At 37.1% G+C, this 23,719-nt stretch overlaps 4 protein-coding genes across 4 annotated transcripts; 2 read left to right on the forward strand and 2 right to left on the reverse strand.

Moving 5' to 3' along the window:
• Positions 1-6,855: 6,855 nt before the first annotated feature.
• LOC145213047 (choline/ethanolamine transporter FLVCR2-like) lies at positions 6,856-8,265 on the forward strand. Its single transcript, XM_080081289.1, has one exon. It carries the CDS (start codon positions 6,856-6,858, stop codon positions 8,263-8,265), a length of 1,410 nt encoding a protein of 469 aa, XP_079937415.1.
• Positions 8,266-9,467: 1,202 nt separating this feature from the next.
• On the reverse strand, positions 9,468-11,828 carry LOC145213949 (choline/ethanolamine transporter FLVCR2-like). The gene has a single exon (XM_080082362.1). The coding sequence runs from the start codon at positions 11,387-11,389 to the stop codon at positions 9,974-9,976; it is 1,416 nt and encodes a 471-aa protein (XP_079938488.1). The 5' UTR covers positions 11,390-11,828; the 3' UTR covers positions 9,468-9,973.
• Positions 11,829-15,889: 4,061 nt separating this feature from the next.
• On the forward strand, positions 15,890-18,204 carry LOC145214238 (repressor of RNA polymerase III transcription MAF1 homolog). Its single transcript, XM_080082732.1, has 3 exons — positions 15,890-16,112; positions 16,333-17,061; positions 17,234-18,204. The coding sequence occupies exons 2-3, from the start codon at positions 16,616-16,618 to the stop codon at positions 17,529-17,531; spliced, it is 744 nt and encodes a 247-aa protein (XP_079938858.1). The 5' UTR covers positions 15,890-16,112; positions 16,333-16,615; the 3' UTR covers positions 17,532-18,204.
• A 779-nt stretch (positions 18,205-18,983) lies between these two features.
• Positions 18,984-22,797, reverse strand: LOC145214237 (mitochondrial import inner membrane translocase subunit TIM44-like). Its single transcript, XM_080082730.1, has 8 exons — positions 22,583-22,797; positions 22,140-22,376; positions 20,962-21,139; positions 20,574-20,720; positions 20,242-20,334; positions 20,001-20,176; positions 19,568-19,768; positions 18,984-19,215 (listed from the first exon to the last, which is right to left on the reverse strand). Exons 1-8 carry the CDS (start codon positions 22,706-22,708, stop codon positions 19,096-19,098), a joined length of 1,278 nt encoding a protein of 425 aa, XP_079938856.1. The 5' UTR covers positions 22,709-22,797; the 3' UTR covers positions 18,984-19,095.
• Between the last annotated feature and the right edge of the window lie 922 nt (positions 22,798-23,719).

Genomic DNA, 23,719 nt, shown 5'->3' on the forward strand with positions numbered 1-23,719 from the left:
CCGCATGTGGCCCGCAGACCGCAGGTTGCCCACACTCCTGTGTTAGGACAAGGTAATATGTGCCTTGAGTATCTGCGCCAAAGTGTTGACATTTCGAATTTGTTCTTTTGCCCCAGCATTGAAGCATGTGGCCAGTGCGAGCTTGTTTTGATCGTCAAGTCGGTTCTCCGTGCGTATTGCGCAACACACATAATTCTGTGTGTTGCAACTGATTTAATTTCCTAATTTGATCGAATATTTCCTACACTTTCGGTTTATTTTGAGGTATATTTTTCGCAAAACTTTTCCAGATAGGTTTTCAGTTTAGTTAAGTTTGCTACATACATTTTGGAAGGGAGCCACACGTCTTACGGGGTTTCTTATGGGGAGGCACAGTGCAAAGTCTACAATGTAGACGAAATGTCTGGATTTAAGTCCATGCTTTTTTCGTACCTGCCTTATAATCTTTATGAGCTGAATTTCCTCTGGAAGTGTTTGGAGGTTATGCATAATTTTCATAGCTGATGCTCTGGGTCGTAAGTGTGGAGGAGGCATTGCACTCATTGTTGGTAAACATGTAATAGGGGTGAAGTTGGGAAGTTTCTGATAATATTCGCAATGTTTTGTTCGGTTAGATGTCCTATTTATTAATGAGAGTACTACGCTCCCTATGTTGGAGCTGTATTACGCTGTGTTACAAAGCCAATTAAGGCAGATGTTTTTAGGATTGATTGACTTGCTCAACATCTAGTAGCTGCTAGTTTGTTGATCCGTGAGTTTCTGGTTTTTATCTAATTTAATAGTTTCTGTAGATGTTTTCCATATAATTTAGAGTTCTGGCTAACGTTATTGTTCCGAAGTACTTCACATTGGGTCCGTGAAAAGTTGCCTTTCATCAAAGCTAACATTGAGTTGTTGTTTTGATGTGATTGTCCAGCTGCAAAAGAGTCGTGACTGTTTTAGTGGTGTTCATTGACAGGTACCATATACGGTGAAATATTCCAAGGGTGTGGTTAGATCAGTGGTTCTTAACCTTTTTGGTGTGGTTTCCCACTTAAGTAAATCACCAAGTTCGAATTTCCCCCTCTGCTATTTTTATAATGATGTTTTGTGCCCAACATTAACAAAAACATATTCTTTAATCGAAACAATTTTGTGAAGCGATTTTGTCGGGACCTTAAAGGTATACTGCAATCTTATTTAGTTTAAATAGTGATTTCGTGAGAAAGTAAAATCAGGTGGAATTTTGAAAAATCCCATGTGCTTGCATTAGTCATTTATTGAATCACAATCAACAGATCAAATGCATTTATTCGCGAACAATAACAAAGTCATTGATACTTTTAGTAATGTCTGTGACGTAACAAACAATTTTTTGGATTTTTATGTGCCTTGTAAAACTAGGTGAAGTTAATCTTACATGTTGTTGCGGAAAATTGTGTATTAAATTAACTTTCAACGGTTAGTTTCAACCCACGGGCCCTACTTTGGTGACTTCTGACTCACAAAATTTCCCTCCAAAAACATTAAATTTCCCACCGGTTAAGAACCACTGGGTTAGATCTTCTGTGAGTTGGTTTTAAATCATTGTCAGTGTATTTCTTTGATGGGTCAGTGCCCGGTCAACCGCATAGTCGAATTTAAGACATTTGGTTTCTGGCATGTTACTAATGTATGCGTTGAGTAATGTATAGAGGCCAGTACAGAGCCATGAGGTGCCCCATTTTTATATATTTAAAAGTGTTACTGGTATCAGAACCTACACCCCTGTCATTTTTTAGAGCAGTGGTTCTTAACCTTTTTATAACGGCCGAACCCCTACGATATTCTTCAGCCTTTGGTCGAACCCCAAAGTTACATCCTAGGTTTTTAACCCATTTTGTTTGGTGGGTCATTAGTTTTTGTTCAAACGTGGTGGCAACAGTTACTGTTTGTCATTTTGTTAAAATCTGACATAATACAAGCAACTTGTTTCATGATTGCTTTAATTTCGGCAAGGCCTAAAATCCCCAGATTAATTTCTAGCTTGGTGCACAGCGAGGAGATCAGTCTTGAGTGTTTATGATGTCATAATCTAGATTGTGATGCTTGTGGTACCTGTCTTGTTCGCATTGTTGGCGTACAATAGGCGTACAAAAAGTCTGACACATATGGTTATTACTTATTAGGCTGATAATACTCTTTTTAGTGCCACAAAAACTGTTTAGAGCAGTCCAAAACACCCCTGTCTAAGTTCAACCATCCAGTGTTTTGATATTTGGCCAATACAAATTGCTGTTTTTAACGACTATAGACCCTAAAGTTTGACATAAACGAGTATTTGTATTGTACTTCAAAAAGACCTTCGTCGAACCCCTGATTCGGCGTTGCCGAACCCCTGGGGTTCGATCGAACACCGGTTAAGAACCACTGTTTTAGAGGTTTATAGCAGCGTAGTTCTGCATTTGATTATTTTTGCTGACTTTAGTACAAGACCATCATGCCATACTGTATCATAGGTAGTTGATAAACCTACAAATGTGACTGGTTTTTACTTCGCATTCCTTTCATTGTGTGATGTTAAAGCCAGGATTTGTTTACTGGTACAACGTTGTTTTCTGAACCCGAATTGTTCAGGGGAAAAGAATGGTTCGATTAGTGGCGTGATTTTGGCAAGGATGATTGTTTCCAATTAATACTATACAGTGGAGCCTTTGAAGCAGGGGTGGGCAACCTTTCTTACTGTAGGGCCAATTACAAATGTCAAAATTGGATCGCGGGCCGCACATGTGCACAACACAAAGTGATTTTGCTTTGTTTCTTACCAAATATGCTCAACTACAAGTATAATTCGTATTTGATTCTAGCCACATTTTGCCAGATCGCAGAAAACTAGCATCAGACGCATTAATCAGTTTAAAAATATGGAATAAATGGACTCGTTTGCCAGTACTTTTGAAATCCAAGCGTATCTGCGGGCCGCACAACCTTTAATGAAGGGCCGCTGGTTGCCCACCCCTGCTTTAAAGTACCGCTCTGTATACCCTTGGTGATGAGGTAACTGCCTAAAATTGGTGAAATGTTTATGTCCGAATTGCTTTGTGTAACGAAGGATTGTACTCAAAAATGTAATTTGTGGACCTCGCACATGTACAAGTATAAAACATTACCCTACATACCAAGTACACTTCCACAGCTGCTATATTACATTTAGAAAATCAGATAACGGGAAAACTCGCATCCCACATAGTTATAGAATACGGATAGGTCCCGCTTAGTGAAATGGCGAATATTTTCAAGGAAAATTTTGTGAAATTACTGACGGTTGGGTTGAGTTTATTTCGCAGGGTGAAGGGACAGATAGACACCCGATGGCACTGAACAATCAACAAGCCGGAAATGGCTTTGCAACGTTAAAACTTATGGAGCGCAAAGTAGTGGATGGCCTATGGTGAAGCATGACTAAACGCGCTGCAGCTACACCGTATAGGGTTAACAGGGTTTTATTACTAAACTGACATTAAAACTAACAAAAAAACGTAACCTTAAATTTAGTACATAACCTCATTTTCGTATAATTGCTGATGGAAATGACTGCGCTCCTTCCGCCACCTATTGGTATTTAACAAACTTTGTATGAAATTTGTTCTTACGTTAGTTGTTACGGGTTCTTAACCTGGGGTACGTGTACCCCTTGGGGGTACAAAGCGCCGAAGCAGGGGGAAATTATACGCTATTTAGGCATATTTGTAAAGAATACATAACAAGTTACTTTGTTAGATGTCTAGAACGGGTTGGTTTGTGCTACTTACATTACTGTTTTACTGTGTGCATTCAACACGCAAGTTACAATAAACTGATTTTAATTCCTATTATTAAAATTTTATTTACTTCTGCCGGCCATTGTAGACAGGGGGTACATGAAACTTTCGTGGAATCTCAAAGGGTACGAACGCTAAAAAGGTTATGAAACACTGCGTTAGTAAATCCACCTTTACATTGGGTCAGAAGCAGTACGAAAAAACAGGTAACAAAAGCAAAACAATATAGATGATGACGTCATAACCAGTTTCGAATCAATTTGCATACGGATTGCTCACATTATTGAATTGTATGTGTTGTGAACAATCGAATGCTTAATCGTTTTTCTCTTCTAAACATACTTTTGTGTAAACACTTTATTCAAAAATATTATTTTAAACCCCAATAACAGACATTTTAACCAAAAAGAAAAATATAGAATAATATGGGTTTGGAAAAGGTTAATAATAGCAATGAGCACTGGCTGCAGCTTACTGGTGTCGTGTTTAATTAACCATTAGCATATTTACACTTTAGGTGCCGAAGTGTAGATTGTGAAAGATTATATAGGCTCTTAATTATCACATTGATGTTGTAAGTGAAATAAAATCGTTTTGATTTTGGTACATTTGATCGGGTCGTTTAACAATTACAGACGTAAGGTGGGGTACAGGAAAAAAAGTAAAAAAGGATAACCCTTTTTGAAAACGCGCCCATCCTACAGCCTATCCTTAAATAAGAAACATACCAACCGTTGGGTGGCCAGAGCTGTATCAGCCATCGGCTACAGGTTCCACAACTGACCGCGTAAACATTTTACCCATAGATGTTATCGTTATACAATTTTACTACAAACAATAGACACTATGAAATTAGGCTAAGTTTACTTGTCGTGACTGCAAAACTCTAGCAACAACTGCAGCTTTGAGTCTGCAGAAAACATTGCGTTTAAAGCAGGGGTTCCCAACCGGTGGTACGCGTACCACTAGTGGTACGCGAAGGGTTTTCAGGTGGTACGCGAGTAGCTTCTGTTTTGTTCACAAAAACCTCAATTTGCAACTTTATATTTTGTTTGTCTGGTTTTGTTTACAAAAAAAACAGTCCCCAGGCCTATTGTCATTGTTACGTAACTATTCCTGTTGTTTCGTATCATTACGATCTTCAAAATACAGGTCATGTCAATTCTCAACAAAAGGCATAGTTGCTACTTGCTATGAAAAGCCGAACAACGCTGCGGCACAGTGGGCGTTAATTATGTCAAATGATTGCTCTTGATAGATATATCTACTGTTTTGGTGCTTAAGATAGCGTTGAATGAAATATGATTCAAACAAATTAGTTGTTCTGCAAGAAGTGGTACCATAGAGCACTGTAGAGCAGTGGTTCCCAACCTTTTTTTAACGCGACCCAAATACTTACAAAAATTTATTTTTGTGGTTTCTCGCGACCCATGGACATGTTTTTTGGTGGAATTTGTGTCTGTAAATTCGGAAAGCTTTTTAAAAATTACTACGCCAGTCTAGCAAATCAATAACCTTATAACGAATAAACGCTGTTGTTTTTTTCGACCAAACATTTCCATTTAGCCCGAACTCGGAGCTGAATCGAAGCATTATTAGCCAGACAACGCTCTACTGTGAGCTAACACACCACTTTATGACGTCACAAACAGTTTTAAGCATTATCACGACAAGTTGTGATGAAGTTTATTATTGGGCAATAATTTAATTTAAAGCCCTAGGACTAGGTAATATAAAAGTAACGCTACGAGGCGTCAAAAAGTAGATGCTGTAATGGTCACTATAACAAGCGACCCAACAGAATGTTCAGGCGACCCAACTTTGGGTTGGGAACCACTGCTGTACAGCACATTAGTGCTCTATGGTGGTACATGTGGCAGTGCAGAGCGTCCAGGTGGTACGGGATCGTAAAAAGGTTGGGAACCCCTGGTTTAAAGCATATGGCTTATTTTCTCCAGCGGATGTATATTTTCATTGGTCACGATTAAAGAACTCAATTCAGCCAAGTAGAGTAATTAATTAAGTCTGTAACACTAACCCTTGTTTTATTGTTGTACTGTTTTACTATTTTAGTTTAAAATTAGCGTATTTGTTTTGGCACCTATTTCTATCGATTTTTATCTCGATTTCTAGGAACTCATGATGCCAGTGCCACATATAGGCGAAATATATATTCCCTTATATGAACCGACTCGTTCTGTTTTACCAAGAATTTTATCGTCGATTGGTTTTACTGTGTTACAGTTAAAAGGGCAAACACTGATCGTCAGTTTAAGCCATGCTGTTGATGGTCTTAAGCCATTACTAAAATTGTCGTTTTTGATTGCTGCAACACTATGTTTCTTTTTTCTGTTAAGGGAAGCTGTCCGAGTACAATTTAAGCTAATACAGAACAATTTGTCAACGAAAGTGTTACAAATCGTAAACCAAAATTACAGTAAGTAGATAAACGAGTTGTTTCATGCTTCTATTACGTACCAGATAAGCTGACTGAATTTACCCACACAGTGTGCAAAGCAGATCCCAGCATGCAAACTATTTCCTGTTGGTATATGCATCTGCAGGCGGTTACTTTACGGATTAAAACCCAAAAAATATTTCGAAATGATAAGGACAACTGTATTGCGGCAAAGATAAACAAAGCAGGTTGGATACCTTTTCTGTAAACAGTCGACGACCCATGATTTCACTTGGTTTAGGTGTTTGTCTGCAAGGGTTTTCAAAATCCAATTTTAATTGATTTCAGCGTTTACTACAGATGTGGACAACATTTTCGGTATTTGTGGCCATATCGTATATTGGCCCTTGTTTTTCAAACGACCGTCAGTGTCTTATGTTTTGGATTATTTTTTATAAAATATATAAAGTTTAGGCCGGCGTAGCAATCCTTTTTTAAGAATGGTAAACAGGAAACTATTGCATTTATACCGAAATCAAGCGCTGTCACGAATTCAACACCGAATGAGAAAGCGATGAAACGTTTAAGGAATAAAGGAATAAAAATTTGCAAAATATTGTGTTCGACCGAATGTATTTACTTGCAGAATTTAATTCTTCTAAATTCGTAAATCAAAAAATGAGTGAAATACACAATACTGAATCGGGTTTTAAACTGTACAAGCGAAGGTGGGCGTTCCTAGTTGGTTGTTTCCTCCTAGAAATCTTCGCCGGAATATCCTTTGCCAGTTATGGACAAATCAACAGTTTTTATGCTCAGTTTTTCAACGCCTCACACGCCCAAGTGGATTGGATCACCAACGCAAGAAACATCAGCGCTCTACTCATCACACTTCCCCTTGCATGGCTGATCTTTAAAGGCAAAATTAACTTGAGAGGAATTCTTTTGATTATTGCTGTAAGTTCGACTATTGGATTACTATTCGTAACCCTTTCGTTGACAAACCGATCTTTGTTCGCTTTAATCGTGGTCGGGCAGATCTTATGCGGACTTTCGGAAACTGTTGGTGTCGTTGGCCCTCCGGCTTATGCTGTCCTATGGTTCCCCGAAAACCAAGTAGGAACTGCAATAGCAAGCAACGTTATTGGAATGTTTCTTGGCAATGGATTCGGTTATCTTGTACCTACCTACATAATCACTCACTTGTCGAATCGCACCAAGTACAACACAAGCTATCTAACCTTAGACGAACTCACTGCCGGACAAACTTCCCTTTGCGCGGTCAACGGATCGCTACTCGGCATTTCGGCGGTTATAACCATTTTATTTGCAATCTTTATTACTGACAGACCGCCAACTCCGCCAACACGTGCACAAGAGTTAAAAAGCACAAATGGAAAAGTTATGAAAACTGTTTTGGATTTTTGGGATGAAACAAGATTGCTTTTTACCAATTTGTCGTTTGTTTTAGTCTGTATCGTGATCGGATTTGTTTTCCAAATGCCTTTGATCCAAAATATGTTGCTATCGGAAATGATTTCAGATGTTCACATGCCACGACAAGTAAAATCATCAACACTGGGCGGTTACGTAATGTGTGTTTTCGCCTTATTTGCCATGATTGGGTTAGGAGTTGGTGGCAAGGTTGTGGATCGCTGTAAAAAATACAAATATTTAGCTTTCGGTGGAATCACTGGAACCTTTTTGTCTACGGTTGGTATCGCCGTCAGTATGATGTACAAACACAAACCAGGAATGTTTGTCAGCAACGCGTTGTTTGGATTTTTTGATGGATTTTCTGATGTTGTTTTGTTTGAAATGGCCACACAGTTAACTTACCCGGTGGACGAAACGCTGGTCAACACTTGGATGACTGGGGTACAAACATGTGTAGCTTTGCTTCTCGGAGTGTTCGGAAGGCTTGTGTTTATAGCATGGAAAAGTTTGGGAGTATTGTCCTTTCAAAGCGCCGCACTGTTTTTTAGCATTGTGTTGTGTTTTCCTGTGTCTTCAAGGAATCGTAGGTTGGAAGTCGAAAACGACGACAAACCGTATACATCAAGCACGCCACTGCTAGCACCAGAGTAAATGGCATGTGGTATTTAAACCAATGTGAAAAGCCGAATAATCGGCTCAGAAGTCTGAACAGAATAATTGGTGTTGTTCGATAGTGCTGCATTGAAATATTTTGGCTGACCACATGATCGCACATTTTGCCTACAGACCGTAGGTTGTATACTCATGGCCTTACATACTAAATCTATCTGGAATATGTTTAAAAAGTGCTTAGTTTTGCCTGTCTAAGCTTTTGTTATTTTGTACAAGGTTTTTTTGTTGAAACCTGATATTTATGTCGTCGTGTCATTGTTTGTTGGAACTTGGAAGTAAAACTTATCATTGTGTGAAGTGAAACACACGACAGGACAACTGTTTGCATCCCCTTATTGGACAATTAAGACGAACTGTTTCTGAAACAACTAAAAGTTTGATTGTTCGATCACAATCGCAAACAAAATCTGTTGTATGCGACAATCTTTAATGATTTAATTAACTTTGAAGATTGGAAATTTTACAACCGAGGAAATTGCATGTGCCGTGTCCCTTATAAACAGAAAAGATAGCGTGCAGAAAGGACCTTTCCCGTACTGCACCCTTGGTTTTAAAACAACAACTGAAAATGAGTCAAATATTTATGTTCGAATTGATTTGAGTAACGCTGAGTTGCACACCGCCCTAAAATAGCAATTATACTTCGCCGCGCCCATGTACAAGTAATAAAGATTATTGTAGCTTTAGATCAAGTCATGTTTAAGTTACCAACACAAGAACGATAGTGCTATTGACACCAGACGTCACGGCAGACCCAAGAATTTTTCTTTACAAACTAAGTTCTTTTGCCAGTTTTATTGAATTTTAAATGCTAATACCTTACCCCTACCCTTATAGACCGTGCGCATTTTTAGAGACATACCAATTTAAATGAGAAATGTGCTCTTTGCGCCACATATCGAAAGGTAACTAAATTTGGGTTTGCCGTTTGGTATGGTACTAGTAGATTTTCCCACAAAAACTTACTATGAAAAACAAAACAAAATACCAATAGAGGGCGAAGTTATTTAGTTTATGAGTAAGATTGGGATAGTGTTATAGGGAAAATAGTACTTGTAAGTTGTAAGCAATACAAAACAAACAGGCGACGCAACAATATGCATCGTGACGTCATAAACAGTCCAGAGAAATTTGGCAAACCGATTGCTTAAACTTATGGATTGTATTTTTGTCATCCGATTACAAGATAACTGCTCACAAGAAGAATCAGTTTACTGAAATAGCAATTACTTATACGTTTAAAGACTAAAAGTAAAAGTAAATCATCTCCCAGTTAGTTTAATATGGTCAGATTCTTTGGAAGAACACTGCCAAATAAGGACTTTGTAGATTTATGAAACCTCAGCCTATGTCAACAGATCCCAATTAGTTGCTTTTCAGTTCCGTCTTTAAAAGAGAATATGGAAAAACATGTATTTTAAGTGACGTAGCGAACGTTGTTTCTTACAAATTTAGTTTGCATGCGTGTAGAAGGCGAATACATGGGTTGACGCGTACATTTTTGGCAAGCTTTAGTAGATTGGCGTTAAATGCGCGTATAACAGCGACATAAATACCCAAAGACCTGCTGCTTAGAGCACATGCGGTGTGTAAATCTATAAGAAACGACACACAAAAAATAGCCAGTCACTAGTAAAAAGGGTTTGTGTTGGTCAAAGATGATTGCAATACAAGTTAAATAAACATGTCACTGCTGTGCTGCTAGCAGTGGTGTTCTTGATGTACAAGGTTTGTCCTCGGTTCCGACCCTTGATTCGACTTCCAACCTACGATTCCTTGAAGACACAGGAAAACACAACACAATGCCAACAAACATTGCGGCGCTTTGAAAGGACAATACTCCCAAACTTTTCCATGTTCTAAACATCAATCTTCCAAGCACTCCGAGAAGCAAAGCCACACATGTTTGTACCCCAGTCATCCAAGTGTTGACCAGCGTTTCGTCCACCGGGTAGGTCAACTGTGTGGCCATTTCGAGCAGAACGACATCAGAAAATCCATCAAAAAATCCAAACAACGCGTTGCTGACAAACATTCCTAGTTTGTGTTTGTAAATCATGCTGAAGGTAATACCAACTGTAGACAAAACGTTTCCAGTGATTCCACCGAAAGCTAAATATTTGTATTTTTTGCAGCGATCCACAACTTTGCCACCGATTACTACACCAATCATAGCAAAAAAAGCGAAAACACACATCACGTAACCGCTAAGTGTCGACGATTTTATATGTCGCGACATGTTAAAATCTGCAACGATTTCGGGCATCATCATATTTTGGATCAAGGGCATTTGGAAAACAATCCCCATTACGATGCAAATCAAAACATACGACAAATTAGTAAACAGCAAACTTGCTTCATTCCAAAAATCCAAAGTCGTTCTTTCTACTTCCGGTCTTGAGTTTTTTAACTCTTGTGCCCGTGTTGGCGGAGTTGGCGGTCTGTCAGTAATAAAGATAGCAAAGAAAATCGTTACAGTAGCTGAAATACCGAGAAATGATCCGTACATTTCAAGCAATGATCTTTGTCCCTTAGCAAGTTCGTCTAAAGTTAAAGTGCTTATGTTGTACATGGTAGAATTGGACATGTGAGAGATAAGGTAGGAAGGCACAATGTACCCAAAACCATCTCCAAGAAACAGTCCAAGAATGTTACTTGCTATTGCAGTTCCTACTTGGTTTTCGGGGAACCAGACAGCAGCATAAGCCGAAGGGCCAACGACACCAACAGTTTCCGAAAGTCCGCATAAGATCTGCCCGAGTACAATTAAAACTAATAAAGAACGGTTTGTCAAAGAGATTGTTACTAACAGTAATCCAATTGTCGAGCTTACTGCAATAATTAAAAGTATTCCTCTCAAGTTAATTTTGCCTTTAAAAATCAGCCATGCAAGGGGAAGTGTGATGATTAGAGCGCTGATGTTTCTTGCGTTGGTGATCCAATCAACTTGTGCGTGTGAGGCGTTGAAGAACTGAACATAAAAACTGTTGATTTGTCCATAACTGGCAAAGGATATTCCAGCGAAGAATTGTAGGATGAAAATACCAACGAGAAACGCCCATCTTCGTTTGTACAACTTATAATCCGATTCGTCATGGGGCATTTTCGGTTGTACCTGCCCCAATTATCTCTACACAATCTTTGAAAACGGAGGAAAATCAAACTTTTTAATAACTGTGGTCATAAGTTACATATAAAACTGGACAAAATTTTTATTTGAGCACCTCCTAACTTACAAGCCTTCGCTAAAGATATCATTTCTTTCTTTTCCTAAATGAAATTCGTGACAAGCGTTTGTTGTCGACCAATCTTAATCTCGGTTTACACCAAGCGCGAACGCGAACGGCTCGACACGTTTCGTCCGCTCATCCGCCAGTGGTGCACTACCAATATATGAAAACACTTGCAATTAATTCCACAGAATTCCACAGGCCGAATGGTCAGGCGCGCCTGACCCATATACAGACATAAAAAACCCTGATCGGGATTCGTCCCCGGGAGAGTCCTGGGTTCGAACCCCGTGAAAAAAAAAAAAAAAAATGGTTTTGCAGCTGATAAAGGTAAAATTGCTCCTAACTAAAGCCGCTGTTTGTATGTAATACAAAACTACTTTACACTGCGCAGCATTTAAGAAATGCGCCTGCTGGCTACAACTACAATCGAGCTGTCATAACACAGTTCTCGAACGCTTATTTTATTGCACACAAATGTGCACTTAAAAGCAGTTGAATCTTGTTTAGCAATGTATTTGCAAATCCAAGTTTTTCCCTGGGGTTGCGGCATGTTTTTCGTACTCTATTGTTGAAGTACTGTAGCCTGCTCCCGAAAATCTGACATTGTTGTGTCCATACTTCTGTTAAAACTTAGGTGTTAGGTCCTGTATGTCAGAAAAAGATAAATGCCCAACAAAATATTTAGCTAAAGGAGTTTTATATGAAGCTTTTACACACATGATAAATTACACTGAAATTTTCCTTTTTCTCGAAACTGTGTTTGTGCATTTCTTATCTTGATTGTTTGCACTCTAAAACTTATACATGTATCATTTTGGGGGGATAAAATAAAACAAAGTTAATGACTGTTTAAGTTTCCAAATACTATGTCATTTCCAATTTAAGGTACCTGGTGGTTTGTAGATTGGAAAACTTGGTTCCAGACATATTTTTCTAAACCCAATGCGCCTATTCTGTCACCATTTGAAAATATTAAATTGTTATATGTGTTCTTTGATATGAAAGCCCGATTTATGACTGTCCATCACTTTTATGATTGACATATTTTATTATTACAAAATAACAGTGTGGAATAAAGTTGCAGCGCCTAAACTTCTATATAGCAACAAAATATCCGCTATAATTAACCAAGAATGATCATTCCTACATATTCAGGACAAAATTCTCGCGCGAAAGGGAGTCCTGTTGGAAAATCTATTGACACCATAACTCACATCAGCCGCACATTTAGCTAATTTTCGATAGGTGGCGCAAAGAGCACAAATCCTATTGAAAACGGCATATCTCAAAATATACCTGCGTTGGGGCTATTAGGGTTGGGGTTAGGTATTATCATTAAAAATTCAATTAAACTAACCCAAAAATTTATTTCTTAATGTTAAATTTTCAAAACTTAATTCCCAGCTCTGCCCCTGTTTAGCCGCTAAATAAATAATTCAGCTCTTGCGCCACCTTATTTTGGCTAAATGTGAAATTGGCTAAATGTGCGGCTGACGTGAGTTACAGTGTAAGTAGCTCCACCAATTCTGTTGCTCACGGAACAACCCAGACGCGAAGCGCGAAATGGGACTTCCCCACGCGTTGTTTAAACAGAGAAAGAAATTTCGCGTTGCTCGCTTCGCACGCGCTTGGTGTATACCGAATTCCTTCGATTTTGAATTGTAGATTAAATTATTGTACCTATTTGTGGTAATTCTTGTTTAAAAGTAAGTTGTTAACAAAGCTGCATGGTGATGTTCATGCGGTTTTTAATTCGTGTTGTGCTTTTCAACAGCAGTGACCAAAATGCAAGATATTTCCTGTGTTTACTACTTCAAATAAAAGACATAACAAGCGTTATGCTTTAATTGTTGTCGGGATTTCAAAAAGCTCAAAATAGTACTACTAGAACTAAAAGAACCTACATAAGATAAAGTAGTAAATTTACAAAAACAGTGTTTAAAAAATGGCAATATGTGATAAGTCACAATTTAGTCTTTATAGTATTTCTTTTCCTTATCTCTTTCTTGGCAGATAAATATTATGCAGCCAATTGAATAACAGGTTGTCTAAGCAGCAACAAATGTAAACCGTGGTATTTTAAATAATTTAAAGTTCGTTGGACCAATAAAAATGTGCAATGTCGACTTAGCATATACCTTTTCTCGCTCAAACATTCACGTGACAAGCAGGCGATTCACCCCGTCCCACACAAAAAAACAATCTATGTGCAAACAGCTTGGTAAAAGTACTAATCTGAAGTCAAAAGGAAGAGGTTTTAAATAAAATGCTTGACAATAACTATCAACTTGCCTCACATTAACGCTGAATGAAACCAAACCACCAGAAAATTGTACCTCGTGCAACCTGACAAAGCGTGTAAATCATGTACAACATGCATCCCAAATTTACCGTTATGTACAACACGTCAAACGCGATGTACCAGTACATGTTCACTGCGATGTGCAGTTTTTAGCACGCGAACCCTTTCTCCTGCCAGTTAAGTTACAAGGATGTGACATTCAACGTAGAGTTGTAAACGGGCTTGAAATTGGAGCCAGCACCCAGCCCGAACCCGAATATAGAAGCACAAACCCCGACCCGAACCCGAATAATTTTTAGAAAGCTCGTTTCGGCCCGAAAGTTTGACTGACAGACCTATAGCCTACATTGAAGCCTCATGAAAGACCAAGACAATAAACACTAGACAATAGGTCTTTGAACAAGCAGTTTTAGGGCTGTTTATGGCATTAGATAAGAAATCAGGCCCTTGAAGAAACATAGGCTTGAACGAGGCCCGAAAAGCCCTATCCGACTTACAACTCTGATTCAAAGCGTTTAAAGAAGGGAATTATGAAACAATTAGTACATACTTTCAAATAGCACTATAATAGGGTTGCCATATTTTATGAAACACAATCCCTGACAAAATTTATCTCGGTTGCGTGAACTCAGTTTTTCTCCAACTTTAAGTCTAAATGTGTTGACGTAAGTATGAGTGTGTATTTCAGAAAAACGAAAGTTGATTGCAGGATTTTAGCTGGTTATGCAAAATTGCGCATAACAATGATCCAAATCTGACATCACAGACAGGACAAAAACATTACAATTGTGCGCGAACAATTGCATTTTTGTTAGTTGTCATTCAATAAAGCCTATTGTTTAACAATGGAGACGGTCGATTCTCACTTGAACTTTGATTTCAACTTATCCAGTTGCACAAACTGACGCCAAATAAGGATATAGAATTACTTCCACCTTTTCGAGGTCCCCGTAAAATGCCCTAAAGGACCGCGGACCCCAGTCTGAGAACCGCTGCGTTGACCATTTTTGCGATCCAAACACTTCATTCCGGAATAAATTAGAATATTGGGAAGTCACACGGACAGCGACACGAGAAAACGTTACATACGATACTCTGATCCTTGTCAATTAACTTTCTGCGCACGCTTCTGTTTAGTTTTTTTTAAGCAAAAAAATTAAACGATGGGAGTCACAAGGACCTTTTTAAATTTGAAGAAAAATGCCTCTGTAAAAATGTTCTGATGTCTCACGCATTCGACTGTTAGTTGTGAGTTAGTTCCCTGCATAATAGGTACACAGTTAAATGAAAGTTCTCACGTTCTCATATAGCTTCGAATGCTGTGTTTTCTTGAGACGCGGATTTTTATTTGTGTATTTAACGCATATTGTTAAATATCTAGTAACAAACAGGTATTGTTACGCGCGCACACACATCAAACAGTAACAGGTACGTTAACCTGCGCGCCGCCAGTTTACCTCTTATCGTTTCATGGTATGGACGCGGTTGTAGCTATCTACTAGAAACTTTCTCCGTTGGTACATTAATTTTATAATATATACAAATAATTTTTCTTGAATTCCGGACTTTTAGGTACATTTTGACATTTCTCCCTGACGCAGATTTAATACACTGTGATCCAATCCAATCATTTGAAAAAGTGGTTCCCTATCTTTATCGACAAATTCCTCCATTCACCATTCAAAACACTTTTATTCCTCCCCAATACACCATAGTAGATGCTAACCAGTGGTTGGATTTAAATTTTTTGTCAGTCGGTTCTATTATAAAAGTCATATTATACTTTTATAATAGAAAAGGTATTCGATATTATTCAAAAATTAGAATTGTCTTATATCTTTATTGCTGCACATTATTTGCAAATTGCAAATAACAGTTGCTTTTGCAATTTGCATATCGATCAACAAAGGCTGTTTCTAGACTAAACCCCGACCCTCTGATTGGTGGAAAATTTGTTATTGTCTTCCAAGGGTAAAAGTATTTGGCACATCTTTATGTAATGTTTCACAAAACAAAAATTATAAAAACAGTAAAATGGGCATAGAATAAAACGTAGTAGATTTTTTTGTTTATTTAGTTTGGAGGCTAAAACTAAACAAGGAAACTTTCTTCCAGATTTTGTATAGCGTTGGAGGCTAAAACTAAAACAGGAACTTTCTTGTAAGTGAATAGCGTTGATCTCTTTCCAGTTAATTTGGTCTTGCTGTTCACCATTAACGATTTCGTTGGACTGCTTTTATTCAGGTCTGGACCCAATTCCTATACATCTGCACTTAGCAAAAAGGATAAAGGTAACATTTTTTATCTTCTTTTTTTTGTATAGATTGAAAGTTGGGACTTCGCTTAATTATGTTATGTTTGATATTTAGACATGATCTATGTAAATGTTCTAAAAAACTGTGCTTTATAATGGTTTTGTTAACTCATAAAATGAGCTTTTGAAAACTCATAAAATGAGCTTTATAAATGGTTTTTGTTACCTTATTTTAACAAGACTTTGTGTTTTAACAGTTCAAACAAATTGTTTATTCTGGATGAGAATAACACCAATGGAGGTTTATGAAGTACCAAACCAAGCTTTTTCTTGTGATTGTTATTCAATGAGACTTTTTTGTATATCTGCTGCAAGTCATCAAAGTAACATTTCCCCGCCGAGTTCGCATGGTCAAAGTTTTTAAATTGCAAAGTGACCTCTGATTTTAAAAGTTTTTACTTGGAAGTTGCACTGTGAACTATTTTGAATTTCTTGCTTTCAAATTACATTCAAGTTGCATTCTATTTCTGAAATTCGAACATGAAATTCTTGGAAAACTCTAAGCTGGAAGCACTTAACAGTGCACTAACTTTTGACAATGGGGAGTGTCAAGTTGTTGGCCGAGTGGAAAGCTACTCATGCAAAATGGCAGGTGAAGACAAAAGACTCTTTAAAGCTTTATCCAATGATGGCCAGATCAACGACCTTGCAGTTCTTTCTCCTCCCCAAACCATGCTGTCTGTAAGCCCTGGAACAGTTCTAAGTAGAAGTTACAGCAGTGCAGATGAAATGGAAAGCCCCTTGGGGTCGACATGCAGCAGAAAGACACTTTACTACTTGATCTCCACTCTAAATGCATCCTTTAGGCCTGATTATGACTTCAGCAATGCAAAGAGTGATGAGTTTAGTCGTGAACCCAGTGTGGAATATGCAAGAACCTTTATAAACAGTACTCTTGGAGCAGTTCTTGGTGAAAGGTACAACCGGTAAGTAAAAGCTGATGCACTATACTGCACGTTAAACACCTTGTAAATGACAACAATAGTGACAGTGGTAAAGTTGGAATTAGAATGTGACATGTTATGTTTAAATTAAACTTTTGTGAAACATTTATTTTAACAACACAAATTTATACAAATCAACAAAATTCTTACATAGATTAAGTAGCATGTTGTGGTCAACTATGGATGAGGAGATCAACTTTGCTGACTGTGATGTATACAGCTACAATCCTGATCTTGATTCTGACCCTTACGGGGATGATGGATGTTTGTGGTCATTCAATTTCTTTCTATATAATCGCAAAATGAAACGTATTATTTTCTTCACATGCAAGGCTGAGAGTTTGTCTTTGAGTCCATTTCGGGAAGATGATAGTGGATTTTTGGGGACCGAAATGGACGATGTGGAATTTGAAAGCGACATGGTGCACAGCTACCCTGTGATGGTCCCATAAGCCACATTGTGAAGATTTTGCATATCAGTACAATGTCAAATTGGTACTATTAACACCAAATAGATAATAAAAAAATATCCAATTTGGTACTGACTTGCAAGATGCATACATGATTGTAATTCACAAACCCATATACATACATGTAGAGGCTAACACTTATACATATCAATTCCCATGTGGGACTCATATTACCAGATTTCAGTATTATGTTCTTTTATTAATCTGTGTTGTACATGTGTCTCCTCAATCATTTTATGTTATCTGGCAGTGTGTTGAAATTAGTAATCTCCTAGCTGGCATTTTACAACAGAACATAGTCATCTTTTTTTGACAGATCAAATCGGATTAGTTTTGCAGTGTTGCACCACAGGAAATGACATCATTATTTATGATTGCTGCATGCACAGCATCATGACACTGGTTTTACAATACATTGTGTGGCATTACAGAAGTTGGTTTGTGCAAGCACAAGTAGTGTAAACCTGACATTACACAACTGTGTACACTTGACACTTATGTTTTTATGTACAAGCACAAAGCTTACTATTCTTGATGTATTTTTCTATGTATGTTATGTTTTAATTGTCACTTTGTTACATTGCTCAACAGTTTCACTCTTGTAAATAGTTTGTTTCTTTGTGTACATTCACTTTTATAAACTTTTACCCAGAAATATCTTTTGTTAGTGTTATATTCGATCAGTGCTAAGCCTACATATTTTAAATTAAGTCTATTTAGGCACTTTTATTAACATTTGTATTGATTAAGTAGTTGCCATTCTGTGAGGGAAATTCTTTAGAGTTGTTGCCCGTACTACATAAACAAACCTACAAGCCAGAATATATTTTTTTTGCAAACAATTAACCTTTTTCTGATTTTGTTGAATACAGACTTTAAAATAGATGTGCAGTTTTAGCAACTTACAACAACGCTTGGGTAACCATATCTGAGTGGGGTAATTATCTGACATTTTCATCAAATACCTCAAGAAAAAAAATTTCCACTGTAGCTTGAGCTCCTGGATGCTAAAATTCAGGACATAAAAACGATTTCAGCAAGCAATTGAAACCAATAGTTGCTCAATTTCTAAGGCAGGCAAGAAGAAATCAGATTTTTCTTTCGAAAAAGCAAACTATGGGGCCCTGGTCTGTGCATTCCTTTGTCCAGCCTGGGACATTTAGTAAATTATAGTTTTTTGGTATCATTTTTACTGGTGCTCAAATCACATAATGCAGTTGTCTAAAAATACATCTGGTAGAGTTGTAGAATTTATTAGATGCTTTGTAAGTTTATCTACTAGACAGGCGGACACATCAAACATTGCAACCATTGGTGATTTTTTTTACTTTATGTGTCAAAGAAATCTGATCAAGGTAGTCATCCCGCATGTTTTAAATGTCAACAAGCAGTGACAAACCACATTAGGATTCTGAGACAACAACACACTGAGAGGGAAATGAAAATTGTAATTGCATAAATGTTGACATGGCCACCATGGCCTGCTGCAGTGCCTGCACAACTCAAGTTGTGTAGTTTAAAGTGTGAAATACAAAATTCATCGAATTTAAAGCAGCATTGGTGAAGCTGACATGGATTGGTCAATAATCTTCCAGGCTGCTCTGGGATCCATTTCTTCAACATCACGACATAAAGCCCATACATGGTATACTCTCATGACTTGGTTCTAAATAAATAAACGAATAGTCAGAAGACTGGAGGTATTGAATCGCCGAGAGCAGTTTACCAATTGGCAACAAAGTGAACATTTAAAAACGCTACATTTAAAAACAATATTGTTTGTGTCACAACAAGCTTAAAATAGGGAAATATCAATATGATGAGATTTTGTGTTACAAGATTTTACACTGGAATATCCCCAGCCTAAACATTTTCATGAATTTGTAAAACTTAAAATTTAGCAGTGAAGAAAGATCATAAGACCACACCAAACATGTATGATACCTGCATCAAAGAGTTTAGTTTAGTTTATGACTACCACTGAACTTGACCTAACAAACATTTTTTATATGGCTTACTTCATCTCCTTCCACCACAATGCCCTTTTTATCCCTGACCACCATAATTTGTTGTGTCTGAAAACTGATGACCAAAACAGGTCCTTGGTCTACTTTTGTAGCACCAGCAATATCAACATGGTCAACGTCAATTGTTGCTAGTTCATATTGGCAACCAATTTGTTCTGCTTGCTTCACAGGAAATATTATTTGGTTGTAGGGCTGAAATCAGATCAAAACTACTTTCAGTATCATCATCACTTAATATCAAGCCAAAAAGCAATAAAATGTATAAAGGTATACTAACTCATTTGAGTTTTATCAGGCATTCTTGCCTAATTGGTACAAATTGTATTCTGAGGAAACATACATACGCAATGTACTTTGCAAAAAGTTTGCAAGACAAGTTAACAAAAAAATTGTGGAAATATTGGAGGAGTCAGTGTCAACTTACTGCTTCGCTGCACCAATCTTTAATAATTTCCTCATCATTCTGCGCAATTGCCTCCATCATATTCGGAATAATGTCATTTTTACAAAATTCTATAAATTCTTGTGCAGAAAAATTAGGATCCGTTTTGACAATCTCTGTCATGATTTTGGAGATTTCAGTTCCCCCAAACATTCCACCTTTGACAACAAAGCACTGCAATTGCATTGTACGATTTTACACATATTTTAAGAAAATTGTTTACCTGCTATTGAGGAAATTTTATCTGTAACAAAGCGCGACCCTCTAATAAAAACGTTGTCACTTTCATCAAACTGCATTTTCATGTCTGATATTCCTGATGATAAAAAGAATGTTTAAGCACATTTCTCTGAAGCTTTTTGGGGCCAGTTCAGTTCAAGTATCACAGACAATTGATTAATTAGAAAAATAATTTTGGTTTCATTTAATTGTATAATTAGCTTTCTACACACCACCACTCCACCATTCTATAATTGCAGAGCCAGATTGTTTTATCAGCTGAAAAGAGATGCATTAATTCTTTCACATTAGTTTACTGGAACCTGATTAACTTACTTTCTCCCACTTTACTGTTCTTAAACGACTCCCACTGTTGATTCCACACAGAATCTTTATGCATGACAACATTTGTGGCATCAGTGTTGGCTTCAAACTCCCTTTCCACTTCGCCAAATGGATTGTCATTCCTTTTTCTTAATTTTGCTGCATAAAACCAGAACCATTCAAGTTTATTTGATCAAAGGTCTATAAAAATGCTGTAATAAAAAGTCTATAATAGTGCTGAAGAGTATTTTTCATATGTTCAAAACACACTTCTTCAGTTAAGGGACACTAACCTAACTTGTTCACTGAACAGCTTCACAATTTCTTTGACATTTTTCTATTTTACACTTTTTTTCTTGTAAAATTTAGAACAAACACAAAAAACCCTTAAAAAGCATACCGGGTCTTTTGTACAAGCTGTCAGGTGCAACCCCAGACCCTTCTGCAATTTTTGTGAGGATGGATTGTGCCTTTTTTAAAGTTTCACTGTCTGCAGCTTCCTTTGCAGCACCAGACAAACCCTCTGTGAACTTTCCTGCTGCCTTTCCAAACTCTGTTTTTCCGAAGCCTTCAGCGGTCTGTTTTCAAAAAATGTTTTGTTAAGTATGAGAACATGAAGTACGAGAAAGTACAATCATTAAAACTTTGATGGAGGTTGAAGTTTTTACAAACAAGTATCCATCTAAAACTTGTTGCAAATACCTATTAGTAATTGTGTCTTCTAACCCAAATGACATCAGGCATAATATTATTTGCCAGTTTTAGCAGTCATTGAAAAACTGGCACTTATGTATATGTGTGCCAGATTGGAAAGAATGGCCTGCGCGGAGGATTTATCCGCCGCGCAATATTTTGGATTTCCCCTTGTAATCCGCGCAAATTTAGGCTTTTTACGTGTAATCCGCGCAAAAAAATGTTGTCCGCGCAACTTAGCACAGCTTTCGTAGGTAACTACAATAAACTTTCTTTAAAATTTTATATTTTCGTTGCACAATGAAGTTCTATGTCGTCACAAGCCTTATTCGCGAACAATCCACGTAAATCAGGCAAGCACATCGAAAATTACCGATTGTCACGCTTGAAATAACATTTCTATTTCGCTAACATAATCGTTAAAAGTACATTTATGTGTATTTTTAGGACGTAGTTTGACTATTAAAGTGACTGTCGGCTGGGCAAGTTACATAAAATAATGTTTTCTACATGACAAATAATTACTGACAGTAAAGAGCAGTTTGGCAATCATAAACTAACCAGCAAAATGTTTAAATCGTTATGAAAATGAAAAATTGTAGAATCTAGCACAACAGCTGCATGCGCAATAGAGCAAAACTGAAGATTCGTCGTGTTTATTACTTTGTTTAGTTGTTCTTTTTGTCGGCCGGATAGTCTTGCAGGCGTTACATAAAAATCGCGTTAATCGTTAAATCCACCTGTCAATCAAAAGTCTATCAATCCGCGCAGAAAATTGTAATTCCGCGCAATTATTTTGACGAAAAAAATATCCTCCGCGCAAAAATAAAACTTTCCAATCTGGTATGTGTGTAACAAGTTGCCAGTTGGATTTTTGTCTGTTACCTCAGAAATTTTTGACTTGACTTTTCCCAATGCTTCTGGAATTGCTTCCTTCTCAATGTCTTTGAACTTTTGACGAGCTTGTTTTAAAGCATCTGAATCCTCCAGTTCTTGTGCTTCTTTACGGAACTTAGCGATTGTTTCTTTTAGCTCAGTATCTTTATCATACTCCTGCTTTATATTGTCCATGAGGCTTTCTAAAAAACCTTTTCTTTGGGAGTAAGATCTGCTGGTGTACACCTAAAACATTGTAAAGAAAACTATAATTTTCATGACACATTGCACATTGACACTGTTTTGGCCCTACTATACCAACCTAGGTTAAACAAATAAGTGAAAATAGAAGACAGTTTGTATACATGACTTCGTACAATCATACATTTTCTATTTTTTAACTTAAAAACTAAAACATTTATATTTTGATATTTGGTGTGATGATTACTTACCACTGGCAAAAAATGGGCTAATAGTTCCCTGGTCATCACTATTTGGTTCTGTTGGTGCTCCGTTATACATTTCACAGCACTCCTCCGTAGAGTGGAACTGACAATAAATCGTGACAATGGCCACATACTGGTGTTTTACAACAATATTCGTTTTAAACAACAGTTAAACTCATATTTTTGCAAAAATAAATACTGCAATGACATAAAGAATGTCAGTGACGAAATACGTCATGAAATACAGAAACACAAAGGGTCACACTAAAAGCAGAAAAACAGAAAAGAGGGAAAAGCAGGAAATCAGCACTAAAAGCAGAAAAGAAAGGAAAAGCAGAAAAAAGGGAAATTTGTGTTTTCTAAAACAGGGAAAAAATAATTGCAGAAAAACAGGAAAAGAGTAAAATTTCTTGTTTCATAAGATTTTGAAATACGAAAAGCAGAAAAACAGGAAATGTTTCTTTGTTTGTTTTTTATACCTTTCTAATGGGCTACTCTAAAATACGCAATCTACGGCTATAAGGGTCAAGGTGAGGAATGGTAATACAAATAACTTTATAATTTAATTTAGATACTTTTTGGATCTAATTTTTTTAGTTTTAACATGTGGTACCATACAGTGCTTAGTACCACTCTCAACACATATGAGAATATTAATTCCAAACTGGGAATCTAAAACTAAATTATAGTGTTATTTTTATTATAAACCTTTACCCAGACCCTAAAAGCCCTAACCATCAACATTTTATAGATTGCGTATTTTGGAGGAGCCCCTTTCTAACTCGCAAAAATCATTTGAATGTGATCTATTAGCGTTCTACATCGATTGTGTGTTGTCTGTTGTGTCCAATACTGAAAAACAAGAAATGTTTTTTATTTGTTTATTTCCCGTCTTTTCTGTATTTTGACACATCATCAATGTAGAATGCTATTAGAACACTTTCGAATGGTTTTTACGAGCTAGAACGGCAAAAAAACAAATAAAGAAACATTTCCTGTTTTTCTGCTTTTCGTATTTCAAAATCTTATGAAACAAGAAACTTTACTCTTTTTCTGGAATTATTTTTTCCCTGTTTTAGAAAACACAAATTTCCCTTTTTTCTGCTTTTCCTTTCTTTTCTGCTTTTAGTGTTGATTTCCTGC

This window comes from Phallusia mammillata, chromosome 2 (genome assembly GCF_965637545.1).
Source record: "Phallusia mammillata chromosome 2, kaPhaMamm4.hap1.1, whole genome shotgun sequence".
In the NCBI taxonomy this organism is placed as follows: domain Eukaryota; kingdom Metazoa; phylum Chordata; class Ascidiacea; order Phlebobranchia; family Ascidiidae; genus Phallusia; species Phallusia mammillata.